The sequence below is a fragment of the Eptesicus fuscus genome, chromosome 9 (assembly GCF_027574615.1).
Source record: "Eptesicus fuscus isolate TK198812 chromosome 9, DD_ASM_mEF_20220401, whole genome shotgun sequence".
NCBI lineage: Eukaryota > Metazoa > Chordata > Mammalia > Chiroptera > Vespertilionidae > Eptesicus > Eptesicus fuscus.
Window position 1 is genome coordinate 88,870,764 of NC_072481.1, and position 18,100 is coordinate 88,888,863.

Here is an 18,100-nt window from a genome sequence, read left to right on the forward strand (position 1 = left end):
TTAGAGAAATATAAGCTTGTATTTGTAACAAGCCATAGTTATTTGAGGTTTTCTGAAAAAAGATGAGCACATTCATAACTAATATGCCATGGAAAATACACACATGCATGCCACATAAAAGAACAGCACTGAAATGAAGGACATGGAGTCTCCAGTTGTATTGCTTTGCTTCAAATTCCAATTCTACTACTTGCTGGCTGTGTGCCCTTGGACAAGTTTCTTAACCCCTCTGCGCCTCAGTTTCCAAACTTATAATAATAATAACAACTGGCTCCGCCATCGAGATGAGTGCGTTTGCTGCTCCTTCGCCATGTCTTTCCACAAGACTTTCAGGATCAAGAGGTTCCTGGCCAAGAAACAAAAGCAGAATCGGCCCATTCCCCAATGGATTCGGATGAAAACTGGTAATGAAATCAGGTACAACTTGAAGAGGAGACATTGGAGAACCAAACTGGGTCTATGCGGAATCACACATGAGATTTATGCTGTATCCAGGTTGCCTGCACCTTTAAATGATTGAAAAGGTCAACTGTCTGGACAGTTGGGGCATTTTAATTGGAAAATTATTGGACTCATGATTTTGCTCTGTTGATTTTTTTCCTGCGGTAGTAGGTTGGTTCAGTAATAAGTGTGCAAGACCTTTAAAAAATTAAATAAAAAAAATAATAACAACTGGGTAACTTTCATTTATTTTTGGAGAGGTTTAAAGGAGAGAATAAACTTAAGAACATGGAACAGTGCTTAGTCCACATGTTTGTTTGCTTGTGCTTTGCCTCTCCATACACTAAGGCAGCTATAGAGTTGTACTAACTGTGTTCTCCCTTATTTATTTGGTGACTTCCATTAATTCCCTAAAGAAAAATGAAATCAGCATCAGAACAGTCAAAATGTAGTTTATGCACACCTACTCAAGACTTTTCTTAATCTGCTTTGAGGAATGAGATTACAGAGTGAGTTGCATATAAAAAGTGGGTCGTTGGGATTTGCTGTGTGTTCTCAATCTGGTTCTGGTTATTAATTTTTAGATTGTATCCAGCCCTCTATAGATAGACAGGCCGTGGGTGTCAGAAGGTGAGTAAGAGTTTTCCAGGAAGAAAAGGCGGGGCAGCACTTCTGGGAATTTAATCCCCAGAGGCGCTTGCACATGTATGCAAAGATATACATATAGTTATCCATGGCAGCATCTCTTGTGGTGACAGAGGTTTGGAATCCGCGTGTCTATCTATAGAGGGCTGGATAATCCAGGGACGTGCCAAGGTGGAATGCTATACAGCTGGAGAGAGAAAGGGGATGAAGTCTGCTCACTGATAGGACAAGCTTTCGGGAATGTATTGTTAAACAAACAAAAACAAACAAACAAAGAGCAAGGAGCAGTGAGTATATATAGTTGGCTGTGTTATGTGTAAGAAGATGGGTCAGGGAGATAGTGTATATGTTCATATTTACTTGCATTTGCAGGAAAGATAAACAGAAACTATAAAAACGGTCATCTTCAGTAGGCTGTGGAGTGGGGAGTGGCAAAGGAGAAGACCCGTCAGGGTGGGAGCAGGCCTTCCCAATCATTATCATTTTGACTTTAAATCGATGTAAATATATTATCTATTCCAATAAATGAAATGTAATAATAATAATAATTAATAATAATAATAATAATAATAATAAAAAGAGGAACATTTTTCAGCAGGAAGAATGGTATGTACAGGGTTCAGAGGCATTAAATAGGTAACAGTAACATCCGAGAACAAGTCCTCCCTAACTTTAATCCAGGGTCCCTCTGGCCAGGCTTCTAGAACTGTTTGTGTGTCTCTGTTTCTGATTTCTGAACACCGACTGGAATGTAAATTCCTTAAGAGTAGGGGACTCTGTCAGTCTTGCTCATCACCATCACGGCTGCCATGGGTTGCCTGACGCTACGACTATCTGAGATCTCTCTCATAGGCATCCAGCCAGCATCTTCTGACGGAAAAACGCCCTTCCTTTCTGTCACCTGTTTTGTTTCTCAGCTGGGGTCTTATGCTCTCCCATTTCCTCAGTTTCCTGGACCAGGCATCATTCCATCTCTCTTCAAGAAAACAGAAAGGTATGGTTGGCTGGCCAAAGAGAAATTATACATTTAACTTAAAATACATAGCTCTGAATAAAATTACACACCAATGTAAATCTACATGCATCCATACATAAGAATGTATATAAGCTTATACTTACACATACACACAGAGACCTACACGAATACACCATAGATATGTCATATTTCACCTATTAAATAAGGCTACAGACAGGTGAGCCAGCCTACCCTAATCAGGTGAGTGGGTTTTCTAGAATAGTAGTTTTCAAGAATTTTAGCTTGCATATCTCCTAAAGGAATTTTGACAACCTCCCCCAACATTTATAATTCAACATATAAAATTTTTTTCATAAATTTAAATAGTTGTCAAGTATGTAACTTTTGGCATATTGTAAAATGTTGACATTTAAAAATATGACTTTTAAAATATGGGCCCAATAAAATTTAAATGCTCTAATGATTTGATACTTGTTATTTGAAATTACACGAACAGTTCTTAGCATTCAGACATTTTTCATCTTCCCTTTTTTCCCTTGAGTTCCTATTTCTATTCCATTTCTCCACAGATTTTTGTCTTATATATTTTTAAATATTTCTATTGATATTTTTAGAGAGAGGAAGGGAAAAGAGAGAGAGAGAGAGAATGAGAGAGAGAGAAATGTGAGAGAGAAATATCGATTAGTTGCCTCCTGCATGCACCCTGACCAGGGAACAAATCTACAACTGGGCATGTGTCCTGACTGGGAATCAAACCAGCAATATCTTGGTGCAGGGTACAATGCTCAACCAACTGAGCCACATTGGCCAGAGACTAATGTAATATATATTTATGCTTGAAAGTTTTTATTGGTCTCATAATTATCTCTATCAAATCTGTGTGTATAAATTGCAATGTTATTTTTGTTTTATTTCCTGTGACAAGTTGTTAAATGTTTTAAAAAGTCCCCCCGCCCCCCATTCTGGATTGAGTCTGCGGTTGGCTGATTGGTTCTTTAATTCTAGAAGGGCTCAGCTGATTAGGGTATGCTGGCTCACCTGTCTGTAGCCAGTCATTTGGTTAGCTAGGATGCATTGTGTCTGCTGCACGGGGTTTCTCACTCTCCAGTGGGCTAGCCAGGGCTTCTTCATGGGCAGGGTCCCACAAGGGTGGGTGTGACCAAGCAAAGTCTCTTGTGCGCAGTTTTAAGACTAACTCATCGTCACTTCTGTCACGTACCATTGGACAAAGCGAGTTAGAAGGCCAGCCCAGACTCAGGGTTTAGGGAAATAGACTCATTTCTTGATGTGGGTAAGGAGCTTCAAAGTCAGGGAACTATTTTGTTAGATTTATACAAATATTTCAGTTTTGGGGTTGCTAATATTAATGTTAGCAACATTTGTGTTGTTTTAATTTCAAATCCCACTTGTTCATTAATGTCATATAGGACTTTTGTATATTAACTCTGTATCCTGCAACCTTGCTATAATTACTTATTTGTGAGGAGATTTTTGTTTGTGTTGTTGGTGTTTTTTGTTAATTCTTATGGATTTTTAGACACATTTTATTTCTTCATTCCCAATCTGGACACTTTTTATTTCATTTTCTTGCCTTGTTGAATTAGCGAGGATTTCTAGTATGATGTTGAAAAGGAGTGGTGAGAGGGGACATCCTTCCTTTGTACCTGATCTTAGAGGAAAAGCTTCAAGTTTCTCACCATTAGGTATGATGTTACCTGTAGGTTTTTTTTGTAGATATTACTTATCAAGTTGAAGAAGTTCTCTATTCCTAGTTTACTGAAAGTTTTTATCATGATTGGATTTTTGTCAAATGTGTATTCTGTATCTATTGATATGACCTTGTGATTTTTCTTTTTTACTCTGATGATGATTACATGAATTGATTTTGGAATGTTGGACCAGCCTTGCATACCTGGGAGTATAATTCTTTTTGTACATCACTGGATTTGATTTGCTAATATTTTGTTGAGGATTTTTGCATCTATGTTCATGAGAGATATTGGTCTCCAGTTTTCTTGTAATGTCTTTTTTTTTTTTTGGTATTAGGTTAATGCTGCCCTTAATCATAATAAAATTGATAAAAAATACATTATAAACTATTTTATTAAACAACACACCGAACCTGAAACTACATGAAACTTTGTTCTCAGGTCTTTACCTATTGTATCTTGAAATGTTTAGAAATTGTTTAAAGCATTTCATTTACAGTTAAAATTACCAGCATGATCAAAACTATAAAACTCCTATAGCTATATGGCTTTAGCCATTTGAATATACTTTTCTTCTCAACTAATGACACCTTCTATTGATGAACTTTAAAAATAACTGCAAAGAATTTCTTATATTTAAAAATGTGAGGAAAATTATTTTTAACATTAAATAACTTTTACAGACATTCTCCTTGTTTTGCTCTCATTGGACTAACCTCAAGCACAGTGATTTTTCTCTTTCTCCCCATCCCCTTCCATGTCATTCTCCCTCTTTCTTTGACAGAGGTGAAAAAGAGGATATGGTGATTTTTTTTAATGAAAAGCTATATTTATTCCCATTTCCTCACTGTACCATCTAACTGAATTCAGATATGCCAACACCGACCAAATACACAGTGTGAATAATGGGCTTTCCTATAACGAGCAAATGTAGAAACCAGGGGAATCCCGAAAGCCCTGTGAGTTGACAGGACCTTTTATTACTCATCATAGGAAGCTTCCCTTTTCTTGGCTGGCCTGGAGTTTTCCCACCACAGGACAATGAACCATGGTGAGACGTAGGTGGAGTACGCCTTTCTTTTCTAAAGTGGGAGAAAGGCTACTGCAGCAACCTTCAGCATGCCCTCAGTCCAACCTCTTTAGGAAAGAGCGTACATGGAGAATGAAAATCTAGAAGTTGATTCTCTTAAGGCTATCCAAGCTGTACCCCCTGAAAGTCTTTGTGTACACCAAAGCTAGAGGGTGGTCGGTAAGTTAGGAGACCTTCCAGGTTATCAGAGGAAAGAAGGACTGTGCGGAGGGCAGAGAGAGAACGTCATCCATCCTGTCCTGGCAATGCATGTGGAGAACTCGGGACAGCTCCTCCCAGCCACTCTGAGAAAGTTCCTCCGAATTGTATACTGAGAGGCCAGAGAAACTGCTTTTCTAAGGAGATTGTAAGCATTCTGAGTGCAGTTGTGTATTCTTTTTTAATATTCCCAGAGAGCCCAGGATTGTGCTGTACATATGGTAGACCTGCGCAAACACACAACAAATGTCATAAAAAGACATGAAGAGACCTCTAGAATTCTTCAGTTCACTCCCTCATGCATCTGGTGAAGTGAATTTCAAAGTCTCACAGACAGTGGAGAATTCATCTGAATTTTAAAAAGTAAGAGGATGATTCCCATAATATCACTGTTGACCCACTTCAGGGTCTAATGGCCTAGAGCACAAGAAATGTTTCCTTAGGTGTAACTTAAGTGCCTATTTGCTTTCTGTCATGGACTGAGGATAGCTGGTCCCATCCTCATGACATTAATCTTTATACTTCAATTATATCTTCCTCCCACCCTCTCTTCCTTGGGCTGGGAAATCTGAGTTCCTTTTATGTCTCAGAGGTGTAGCATATTTTGGAAGATGTGCTCATTTGCTGCTCTTATGTTGAGCTGGGGAGAATTTAAGTCTAAAAGGACAAAGAATGTTACAGTTACTTTCCTAACTTGTGAAGATCTGTGATATTCTTGGGAAGTGCTCTGCATTTGCTGTTTCCTAATCTCCCCTCCCTCTCAGAGTGCTCGCTGTTCACTCTGACACCAGTTCCCCCTTAGTTACTGATGCTCCTGTTGGTAGCTGACCACTGGGCCACCCAAATAAAGACCACACTCCCCAACCTCCCTTGCAGCTGATTGTGGCAAAAAGACATAAACAGCAGTGTTTCCTGGAAGATATGTAAAGTTCCAGCAAAGAGTGCTGCACATGGTTTTTGACTGCTCTTTGCCTCTCCCACTTACTATTCTTTCAAGTTTTCTATTGCTGTGGACCAGTTCTCTCCAATTGGTGGCTAAAACTACTATGATTTATTATTTTTTGTGATTCTATGGGTTGGCATCCTGGTGGTTTCTTCTGCTGGTCTCATCTGACGTCCAGCTAGGCCAAAGGATCTAAGATGACCTTGTCTTGCTGCTGGGGCTCCTCAGTTCTCTGTGAGGTGTCTCATTCTCCCATAGGCAAATGGGCTTTATCACAATAAGGTGATCTCAGGGTTTCAATAGGGAGAGAGAGGAAGCTTCAAGACCCCGTAAGGCCTAACCTCTGAGATTCATGCCATATCACTTCTGCCTAATGGTATTGGTCAATCTGGATTCAAGGATGGAGAAATGGACTCCATGTCTTAATAGGAGGAGAGGCAGTGTCCTTGATATGCAGAAGTGTGTAGACACAGGAAATGTGATTCACTGGGGACCATGTTAGAAATAACTTATCTCATTTGGCTGGAATGTGGATGTGATGTCTAGAACTCAGCCATCTTGGTCAAGGTATGGAGACCACGTGCTGAGATTGGAGCCTTGAGATGGGAAGATCCTGAGTCCCTGCCAATTTTGCGAAGACTCTATAAGCCATCGACTGTCTACCTCCACTGTGGTTTTATGGGAGAAATGGATAAACTATATTGTTTGAGCCACTGTCATTTTGGATTTTCTGTCACTTGTAGCCAAATCTTTAAACACTCTCTAATGCACAACCTCTCTTAAATCTCCAGCTCTACTTACCAGCCTAGGTTACCACTGCTGGGAGTTTTCTGTAGTTTCAGGGTTGGAGAGGAAGGGAAAACCTAACACTTTGGAGATGCCACCATGATATTTTGATGTTATTTCCGGTCCCACTTGACAAGCCTGGAGAAAAAAATGAGGGAGGCAGAAAGGAGGAATGCTATCACGAGGCAGGAAAATATTAGAAATTGTCAGGAGCCTGAAACATTGCTTGATTCTCAGCTGATTAACTTCATTTCAATGACTAGCCCAGGGAGAGCCCAGGCACCACAGTGGCAGGTCCAGGAACATTCCAGGCGAGCTGTGAAAGGCAGCCCTGACCATGCATTGACTTGTGGATCAGTGGTTCATTTGAATGTGGTCAGAAGTGGGTCTGCTCCTTGATATAATGATAAGCTATGTATCTCAGATTCCATCTGGAAACCATTCTTAGATTTACATTATGAAGAGATGATTTTGAGTTGGGTCTCTTTTAGCTCATCTGTTTTGCATGTGTGCAAGGGTGGGTTTTAGAGATGAACAACAGCTTTTCTCCTCCCCATTTTTTCTTCGAGTTTTATGGTTTGGTTTGGGCTTTATTTATAACATGTCACATGTAGAAATACAGCAGGCGCTATCCAGGGGCCACGTAGCATCATATCAGTTTACATATTCCCCACTCATAATTAGTTTAGGCTGTTTTAAGTTTTCATTTTTTCCCCCTATAATGATATAGTAGACACAAAGTGTTAACTAGAAACAGAAATATTCCCCTCTACCTTCGTCCCACCCTTCAACCACCCCCTTTTACGCCACCTCCCTCTACCCCTCCCTCCCATCAATCCAAGGTTCATTCACCACCAGTGAAAAACAGATTGATCTGGAGCTCCAGCCACTCTTAAAGGCCAAAGGACCTTGGACCCTTATCTCTATCTCTCTCCTCCTAACAGAGTGACACAAAAACAAGCCTGGACAGACAGAAGGCATCTTCCGACTTCTAAAAAAGTTTCATGGACCCAGCTGATTCTGTCATCTTGCTTTATTTTTCATTGCTGAGTTTAAAGACCTCACTATTAGGGACCAAGAATTTCTGAGACCTCCAACAGTACGTGGTCTTTTGGTCACTCAGACCCTGTCACGGACTTCAGATGTCGCATCTTGCAGATATTTTAATTGCCTTTAGCTCTCTATGAAGGACACACTGGCAAGGCCACATATGGGAAAACTATGACATATGACAGAATTGTAGTCTATTTTAAAAAGGAAATATGCCCTGATTCCTGTTTCTCAGTGGTTAGAGCATCAGCCCACATACTGAAGGGTCGAGGTTCAATTCCTGGTCAAGGGCATGTAGCTGGGTTGTGCTCTCTCTTCTTCTGCCACCCCCCACGATGCAAATGTTAGTAGCTTAAAGTTGTCCCAGAAGTTCCTTACACTATCCTCAGTTTTTGGATTCTTTATTCTTTTTGCTATTCTGATTTGGTGTTTTTTGCTTCCTTATATTCCAAATTGTTGATTTGATTCTCAGTGTCATTTACTTTGCTATTGATTCCCTGTGAATTACTCTTCATTCCAGTAATTCATCCTGATTCTTTTTAATGGTTTCCATGTCCTTTTTCATGCTATTGAAGTTTTCATTCTTCCCCTAAGTTCATTGAGCATCCTTTATGACCAGTGTTTTGAACTCTGCATCTAGTAGATTGCTTGTCTTCATTTTAAATTCCTTTTCTGGAGTTTTGTTCTGTTCTTTCATTTGGGACATGTTTCTTTGTCTCCTCATTTTGGCAGCTTCCCTGTGTTTGTTTCTATGTATTAGATAGAACTGCTACATCTCCTGGGCTTGGGAGAGTGGCCTAATGTAGTAGGTGTCTTGTAGGGTTGTGACACAGCCTCCCTGTTCAACTGAGCTGGGTACTCCAGGTAATCCAGCCCCTCCCACCCCAGGAGGTTGTATACACCCACCTATTGTAGTTGCCTAAAAATGTTAGGAATTGTCATTCTTGATTGTTGTTGGCATGTCAATGGGAGGGATTTACCCCAAGGCCAATTGGCTGCAAGAACTGGTTGTAACTACCATATGAAACCAGCTTTGCAGAGGCCCACCCCAGAGTAGGACTTATTTCAGCAAGACTCTGGTGTCCACTGAGTCCACCCCTTGAATGTTTTGCTTGTGAAGGTGGTTGGGTGGTGCTTTGATGTGATCTGTCTGAAGCTGTCCACCAGGTACTCTGGCTCTGGGGCCTTCCAGGTGGTGCAGGCAAAGGTCAGCCATTGCCTGTGTTCTGCCCAGAGCTACCTGGCATGAGTTACAAAGTGATCTGCAGATGGCTGCTATTTGTGTTGGGCTTGGAGGTGCCCAAGTGAGGCCAAGCTTTGAATCAAGGTTGGCTTCTGCTAGTGCTGGGCCTGGGGCCACTTAGCTAGAGGTACAGAATCCGCTGAGGCTAGATGCTGCTTATTTGAGAGATTTTAGGAAAGTCTAAAGCATAGGCCATTTGTGGAAAAACCACTGAAACCAGCTTGGGTGGGCCTTAAGTTGGTGGGGTAGGGTCTCAGGGAATCACCAGGGCAGGGCAAACAGTGGGAGCCAGGTTGATGGAGTCTCAGATATGGCAGGCTCTGTGGAGAGAGGGCTCATTAAAGGAACAATGGCTTCTGCCAGCACTGCTATCTGAGAGAAAGCTGCCCTGCAGCTCTTACACTGATGCTGGACAATTTAGTTCCTACCCATTTGTCCCTGGTGCCTTTTGAGCTGCTACACCAGCACTGGAGCTCCGAGGAAGTGAGTCCAAATAAGTCCATGTACAGGCCTTTAAGCTGAACAGTCTAGGACTCCAGCAGCCCTCAGTCTCAGCCACAATCCCTGCTGGTTTTTACAGGCAGAAGTTATGGGAACTTCCCTTCCTGGCACTAGAATCCTGGGTTTAGTTGTATTTTTTGGTGTGAGTGCTACATCTGGAAGCCAATACATTCTGACTTTGCCATCAGATGCTAAAATATTAAGGTACACATTTAGGATCAACCTATCAACCAATTTTTCCTTTTCAAAGATGAAAGTCACTAACTTGACAGTAGATATGCACATATTTAGAATTTACTGCCATACCAAAATTAATTATATTTAAACAATATATGCTGCATATTGATTAGCCATAAACATAGTTTCCATAAATAGAGTTAATTAGTATAACTTTTCTATAGTCAAATCTTATCTTTAGTTATTATTTCCTTACTTTTTTACTTGGAGGTATAACATTGTCAACTTCTGATTTCTTTGATACCCTTTCTGTTAAACCATCACAACACCATTTCACCTCAACCAGGATATAGTCCTATATTTCAGAGGATAGGTAAGTGCACTTCCATGGGAGAGCAGAAACTTCGATATAAACAAACATATGTTTAAGTTCTGGTTCATCTGTGCTTGGAGTTGTATAATCTTGAAGAAGTTATGTAATTCCTGTACCCATTGACCATTGCTGAATAACAAACTATCCCAAAACTTACTGGTTTGAAACAAATAAAAATGTATTATACTCATGATTCTGTGTTGTTGTTTTTTTTTGCTGGTCTTGCCTTGGCTTACTCAAGCTATTTCATTCAAAAACCAAACTACAGTCTTGGTTTTTCACCATGTGATCTTGCTATGAAGGCAGCTTGAGCTTCCTCACAGAATGGTGGCCTCAGGGTTCCAAGAGGGAGAAAGCAGAAGCCGCCTAGATTCAAAGCGGGAGAAATTGACTTCCACCTCTTGATGGGAGAAGCTGCATGCACATCAGGGATGAGAGGTATTTTTGGCAGCCATATTTTCAGGCAACCTACCATACCCACCCTGAATCTTAATTTCTCCATTTGTAAGAAAGGGAAAATGCCCATGATGCTAGGTTATTGTGAAAACTCAGTAAAATAATATAATGAAACTGCTAAATGAGCCTGAAAGATGAAATAGCTGCTCGATAAATGGCACTCATTCTTCTTCCCCCTTCCTTGGCTCCGCCAAAATATTCCCACCTACCAAGCACCTGTCATGTGTAATCTCTTCTCTGCTCCCTATGAACTTACATGTTTGAAACTTTGTTGAGGTCTCAGGTGTCTAATGATTGGGATGGATAACAAAAGATCTGAGTATCAAAGCTAGAGATTATGGACATGCTTTGGGGTGCTGGAGAATGGGGCAGATATTAGGATGGTACAGAGGAAGAGATCAAGAATAGGGTTCAGGAACAGGGTGTGGAGAAGTGTATGACAGAAAGGGCAAACAGAATGGTGCCTGAGCTCTCTGTCCCACAAGTCACACGTAGCTCCTCCCTCAGCGGGAGCTCCTGTGTGTCCCTGGGAGCTCTACTCCACTATCTCTTAGGATATTGGGGATGAGGTGGAGCTTACATTTCTTCTGGTCACTTTTTTTTGGGTGAGATTTATTGAGATATAATTCACACAATACAAAATTCAGTGATTTAAAGTATACAATTCAATAATTTTTAACATATTCTCACAGTTGTACAGTCATCACAATTAATTTTAGAATACTTTTATCATGTCCCCCCAAAAAAACAACAACACCCCATATGCATTAGCAGTCCCTCCCTTCCCCTTAATAACTTTCCCAACCATTAATTACTTTCTGTCTCTAGATTTGCCTGTTCTGGACATTTCATATAAATGAAATCATACAATCATACAAGATGTGCTCTAATTCTTATCATACAATATGTGACTGGTTCTTTCCATTTAACAATGTTTTCAAGGTTCATCCATGTTGTAGTTTGTATTATAAGCACTTCATTCCTTTTTTTTTTTTTGCCAAATAGTCCATTATATGAATATAGCACACTTTATTTCTCTGTTCATCAGTGGATGGACATTGAATTTTTCCACTTTTTGGCTATTATGAATAAAACTGCTATGAACATTTGTATACGTTTTTGTGTGAACGTAAGTTTTCATTTATTTTTGACAGACCTAGGAGTGGAATTGTTGAATCCTATATGTTTAAAGGAATAGCCAGACTGATTTCTAAAGCAACTGCACCATTTCACATTCCTACCAGCATCTCCTCCAACACTGGGCATTATGTCTTTTTGATAGTAGTCATATTAGTACTTCTGGTTAGTTCTTGCTCCATTAAAAAAAACTCTGCTCAGCTCTTCACCTTACATGTTACCTCCTGTGTCTCTTCTGTCCTTTCTCTTTCCATCAGCCTCACAGAGTCCTTTTTCTTGCCTCAAAAATAGTTAATGTAGTGGAGTTTGACAGGTGATATGGGGCTGACAGTGGGGGTGGGTTGGGAGAGGCACCACTGCACAGCGCACGAAACAACTTATGAGCAACTGTTAGTTTCTTTAGAGCTCCTCAGCCATTTGAGGTGTGAGGACTTTCCCACCAGCCCAGTGTCTTCTTTAAGAGCCATGGCCTCCTGCCCTGTGCTGGTTCCCTCTTCCTCTCCATTGCCATTCATTTCCGGGCTGTCACCCACACTCTAGGGTTTAAAATTGTTCTCATCTATCACGCCCAACAATTTAACTCCCCAATCTCCCCCTCACCTACACCAGCCTTGCCCTGGAACAATCTGACCACAACTAAGATATCCCATACATTGCTAAACTGGATAGTTTCTCTGAGAGAGATTTGCCTCTGGCTTTTTTCCCCTTAAAAAAAAAAATCCTACACAATTGCAAAAACAAAAACAAAAAATCCCACAAAACAAAAGCAAAACAAAAACAAACAAACAAAAAACCCACAACTGACTCAAATCCCACCACTAACAAAGTTATAGGATGAAGAAAAAAAGTCTTTCTCACCTCACCCTAGTCTATCCCCTAAGAGCAGCCATGCATAACCACCTGTGGGCATTTTCTAGAACTTACATAAACATACATACATGTGCACAGCATAAATCATGCTAGACATGATCTGCAACTTCCCTTTCCACTTATATGCTGTATTGTGAGCATATTCCATGTTTGCTTCTTCCATTTTAATAGCCTGGTGGTCCATGGTATGAATTTACCACAGGAATTTACTCACCGATTTCTCTAATAATGTACACAACCACCTCCTCCTGTCAGTAATGCTGTGGTAAAACCCACACCCAAGGCACCTGCATGACCCTGAAAAGGAGTGCCTCCTTTGAGTTTGCATGCGAAGAGTAGCTCTCTTGCCTCACCATAGTCCCAGCCTTTGTACCTGCTATCCATCAATTTCCCTTATAAATACTTATCCCTATTTATTGAGTTACTTATCCTTTCCCTGGTGAATTGAAATGGAATCTTATTCTATAATGGAATCATATATATATGTGTATATACATACACACACATATACATGCATATGTCTATATATTTTTTGGGGGGGGTTATTTCTGTTTTTTTTTTTTCTATTTTATTCCATTAGTCTATGTATTTTTATTCTGTGGAAGCCGTATAATTCATTTGTTCATTTTGTTTGACTATAGCCCCACTTTGCATCCGAGCCCACTGACTCAGCCCTAGGGCCAGTCCTTACCCAGAAGTTATGGATCCAGCTTGCTGACTTCCCTTACCTCCTGTTCCAGAGGCTGGTCCCCTGGAAAACCGTGTGAAGTGGGTGTGGCCGGCAGCCATATTGCTTTGATTGTAACAACTCCATAGTAAGCTTTAATACACAGCAAGCCAAGGTCCCGACCCATACTAATTTTTGCAAAATTTTTTTTTGGCAATTGTGTACTTTCATGTGTATTTTAGAATCATTTTGACCAGTTCTGCTGGCATTTAAATAAACTCTTTAAAAATCATGCATTATCTCCTTTGATCCTCACACCAACCTGATGAGGTACGTGCCACAGATGAGGAAGCTGATGCCAGAAAGTGAGGCGTAGCACAGTACCTTACAGTGCGGTTCAGGCAGAAGAGCCAGGTACAGACAATAAGCCATCTGACTCCAGAGCACACTCTCACACCCCCTTAAACACTGTGGGGACAATGATGAGGGAACACTTAAGAGCCTGCGTGGTCACCATGACTGCAGATCTCTGACTGAAGGTCCTCACGGTGGCTCTGAAATCCATCATTGTGAAGGTGTTGGGCCATGCTTCCCAGGCTGCTCCCAGTCAAGAATCTCCTGCTGAGTTTCATCGATGAGGCCTCATCATCAGTCACTGCACCCAGCGCTGTCCAAATGCTCAGCGCATGCTCAGTTCAGGGCCCTGGTGGGGAAAACCTGGGACCCTGAAACTGGTATCCAGGAACCAAGGGTGTGGCAGTAGGAGCGGCCTTGCCATCCCTCTGGTGACTCACTAGGGGATTTGTGCTTCCTTTCCCTGCAATTGTAAACTCCCTACAGGGTTGGAGGGCCTAGTGATGCTAAGGAAACTTTAAGTTGTGGCTGCCACCAGGACATCTTGGACAGTGCGTGACAAGAGCCACCATCCTGGCAGGGGTTAGTGACCCTGAGCAGTGCAGGAAGAAGGGCCCCTTTTACACATTTGAGTGAAATGCAGGGAATCCCCTTGGGTGCCTCTTGTTACCTTCTGCCCCACAGGAACCATGAATAGGTCCTCCCAGCAACCCTGGACTGAGAGTGGATCAGTGCCCTCCAGGAATGAGGTTTGGGTATCATGCCCAGGTAAGCCATCAAGTTCTACTGAGATGAGAGATATAAGTAAAGGGAAATCAGACTGGATAATGGAGGAGAGAGGGGATGAATCTGAATTTGGCCTTGAGTTCAACTGTAATCTATGGGGACTTGGTCCCACTAACTTTCTTCTGGAGTTTCCTCTGGGGCCATGAAAAGACTGCTACCTGAAACTGTGGGGAGAAGAAAATATGTGGCATGTTATGATTGAATTGTGTTTCACCCAAAACTCATATACTGAGTCTCAACCCCCAGTACCTTAGAATGTGACTGTATTTGGAGACAAGGCCTTTACAGAGGTAATTAAGATGAGGTCATTAGAGGGGGACCTTAATCCAATAGGACTGGTGTCCTAATAAGAAGAAGAGATTAGGACAGGTCACACAGGGAGGAAGGCCATGTGAGGGCACAGGGAGAAGCTGGCCTTCTACAAGCCAAGGAGAGCAGCCTCAGAGGAACCAACTCTGCCAGCACTTTGATCTCTGACTTCCAGCCTCCAGACCTATGAGACAATACATTTCTGTTGTTTAAACCATTCGGTGGTATTTGATGCAGCAACCTGAGCAAATGAATACATGGCAGAAATGGTGGAGCATGGATCCCCCCCAAAATGCCTGCCACATCTCCAACCCCAGAGGGTGTGACTGCCCTTCCCCTGGTATGTAGCTCTGTGACCTACCACGGAGCTCTGGGAGGCCTGTTTCCCACAGACAGGAGGGCGACTTTGGCTTGAGGGTTCTCTGTCAGCTTGGCTGAAAGTGCACTGCAGTGTCCCACTCGCCCTTCCCAAGCTTCGTTCCAGACAGTGTCAGGCCTGCCTTGTGGTCTGTCTGCTGATTCCCAGCCTCCTCTGGTTCCCATTCCATTTTATTTCTTCCAAATGTTTACCCTAGAAACTGCCCTTGTGTACACAATCCTTTCTTAGTGTCTGCTTATTAGAAGATATGAGCTATTAAGTTTGAGCTCCCTCTTTCTCCACCCATTTCACAAGTGAAGAAATTGAGGCCCACGTTCAAGAACCCTATCTGAGCCACATCTTTTGGCCTATTTGCACCTGCCATGTATCAGCACTTTTGTAGGTAGGTTCTTTTGCAGACAAGTTCTGTTTGTTCAAACTGTATTTCATAATTCATATTGTGATAAAGGTATCTTTTAGCTTTTACTTTGAGAATTTCCTTTTAGATAACACATTCATATCCCCCTTCCCTGGTTTATAATCTCCTGGTCACTCATTGCTATCTAACCTCCTATAATATTTGGCTTATTTCTCTTGCTTATTATTGCCTGACCCACAACCACTGCATGAATAAGTAAATCACCTCAAACTTTACCATCCCCCTTGCTTCCAAAGTTGGACAGCAGAGATCGGTGAACATTTCTGCCAACTTGGCATCTACCTTGCTGCATCTTTGTGCTTGTGAACTTGTCTGTAATCTTTTCTGCATTGAAAGCCCCATGAGGGCAGCTTAGAAGCAGGGAGTGAGTGAGTGAGTGAGTGAGTGAGTGAGCTGGACTCCTCCGTCCATCCTGCTGTGTTTGGGTGGGTGGGTGGGACTAGGGAAGCCTTGCGCTCCTAATAGCTCATCTGGGAGAGGTGGTAGCAGCTGTTCAGATGGGAAGAGGTTTGGATTGTTTTTAGTGATTGAGGCACCAGGTAACCAAGGCTGAGTTCAAAGTACAATGTAATGAGTGTGAGTCAGAACCAGGTAGGACACATGGCTGCAGTGGGGCACTCATGCAGCTCAGCCATCAGGACAGGATCAGAATGTCATTATAGTGAAAGAAAGAAAGACAAAGGGAGAGAGGCAGAGAGGGGTCCTGGAAGGCCTCACCATCACGGCCCCACCCAGGGGAACAACACAGGAAGCCTAGTTGGTGACTTAAAGAGCATGGCCTTGTTCTGACCGAGCAGACCTGGAGGTTGGGAGCTGGGAGCTGAGGCAAAGCTGGAAGTGGGGAGGCCAGTTCATGCTCAGGGAGCTCTCAGGCTTCTCAAGGAGCCCTGCTCAGACTTGTGGCCTCAGGTACCTCAGTAAGAAGGGGAGCCCCAGCTGAAGATGACACTGGTGAGGCAGCTGGGGCAGAGGCCAGCACTGACCAGGGCTGGACCCTGTCAGTTTGCCACAGGCAGGTGCCATAAAGAAGACCAAGCACCCTTGAATTGTGGGTGTGAGTGAGCCCAGGCTGGGGCTGGGGGAATCCCTTCCCAAACATGTCCCCCTCCTCTCAGATAAAGGAGTGGGGCTGGTTTAGCGCCTGGTGGAGTTCAGGCCTCTGTCCTGAACATTACTGAGTAACCTGGTTCTGGCTGGATGTGGGTGTCTGGTGACACATTTACTTTTGAAGTAAAAGTGTGACAAGTGTGCAGTACTGCTTTCAGTGAGCTCACACAGAACCAAGGCTATATGGACATTTCCGCCAAATTAAACCCATATACCTTCTCCAACGCTTAAAAAAAGGCTTACTTTCAGACTTCAAAAAATTTCATGTTAGTGTTTAAATTATATTTTCAAATAGGATGCTTTACGTGGCATAAAAGTAAATTAGAAATTCCTATCTCCCTCCCTCCCTTTCTTCCCTCCTTCCTTCATTGTACTGAGTACCTGCTAGGTAGGGTGTCCAGAGAGATGTAAAGCCAGTAGTCTGCCTTCAAGGAAGAAACTATTAAAAGAGCAGCCAAATGAAAGAACTTGTCAAAGATTCTTAGAGCTGTCAGGTGCTTGGTTAGATCTACCAAGCACAATATCGCAGCCACCGGCCCCAGCAGGGTCTCAGCGCTTGAACTAGGGTGTGCTGTGATGGTAACACACACACTGGATTCTGAGGCTTTGTCATAGAGTGCACAATATCTCATTAATAATCTTATATATGATTATATTCTCACATGATAATATTTTGGTTATACTGGGCTAAATAAATTATTTTACTAAATGAATTTCATTTGTTTCTTTCTACTTTATTTTAATGTGGCTACTAGAAACTTTAGAATCACATAGATGAGTTATATTATACTTTTATGGGCAGGTTAGCTCCTCAAGCTCTTTTCCTTCTCTTACTTTCTGTGGAAACATGAAGATATAAACTCTTTATATATTTAACTAGAGGCCCAGTGCACGAAATTTGTGCACGGAGGGTGGTTGTCCCTCAGCCCAGCCTGTACCCTCTCCAATATGGGACCCCCTCAAGGGATGTGGGATCGGGCCTAAACGGGCAGTCGGACATCCCTCTCACAATCCAGAACTGCTGGCTCCCAACTGCTTGCCTGCCTGCCTTCCTGATTGCCCCTAACCGCTTCTCCCTGCCAGCCTGATCACCCCCTAACCACTCCGCTGCCAGCCTGTTTGCCCCCAACTTCCCTCCTCTGCCGGCCTGGTCACCCCTAACTGCCCTCTCCTGCAGGGTTGATCACCTCCAACTGCCCTCCCTTGCAGGCCTGGTCCCTCTCAACTGCCCTCCCTTGCAGTCCGGGTGCCTCCTAACTGCCCTCTCCTGCTGGCCATCTTGTGGTGGCCATCCTGTGTCCACATGGGGGCAGGATCTTTGACCACATGGGGGCAGCTATATTGTGTGTTGCAGTGATGATCAATCTGCATATTACTCTTTTATTAGATAGGATAGAGGCCTGGTGCACGGGTGGGGGCCAGCTGGTTTGCCCTGAAGGGTGTCCCAGAGCAGGTGGGGGTTCCCTTGGGGCGTGGGGCGGCCTG

At 42.6% G+C, this 18,100-nt stretch overlaps 1 protein-coding gene across 1 annotated transcript; it reads left to right on the forward strand.

Annotated features, from left to right (window-relative positions):
• Positions 1-306: 306 nt before the first annotated feature.
• On the forward strand, positions 307-543 carry LOC103298128 (60S ribosomal protein L39-like). Its single transcript, XM_028130145.2, has one exon. The coding sequence runs from the start codon at positions 311-313 to the stop codon at positions 518-520; it is 210 nt and encodes a 69-aa protein (XP_027985946.2). The 5' UTR covers positions 307-310; the 3' UTR covers positions 521-543.
• Positions 544-18,100: the final 17,557 nt, after the last annotated feature.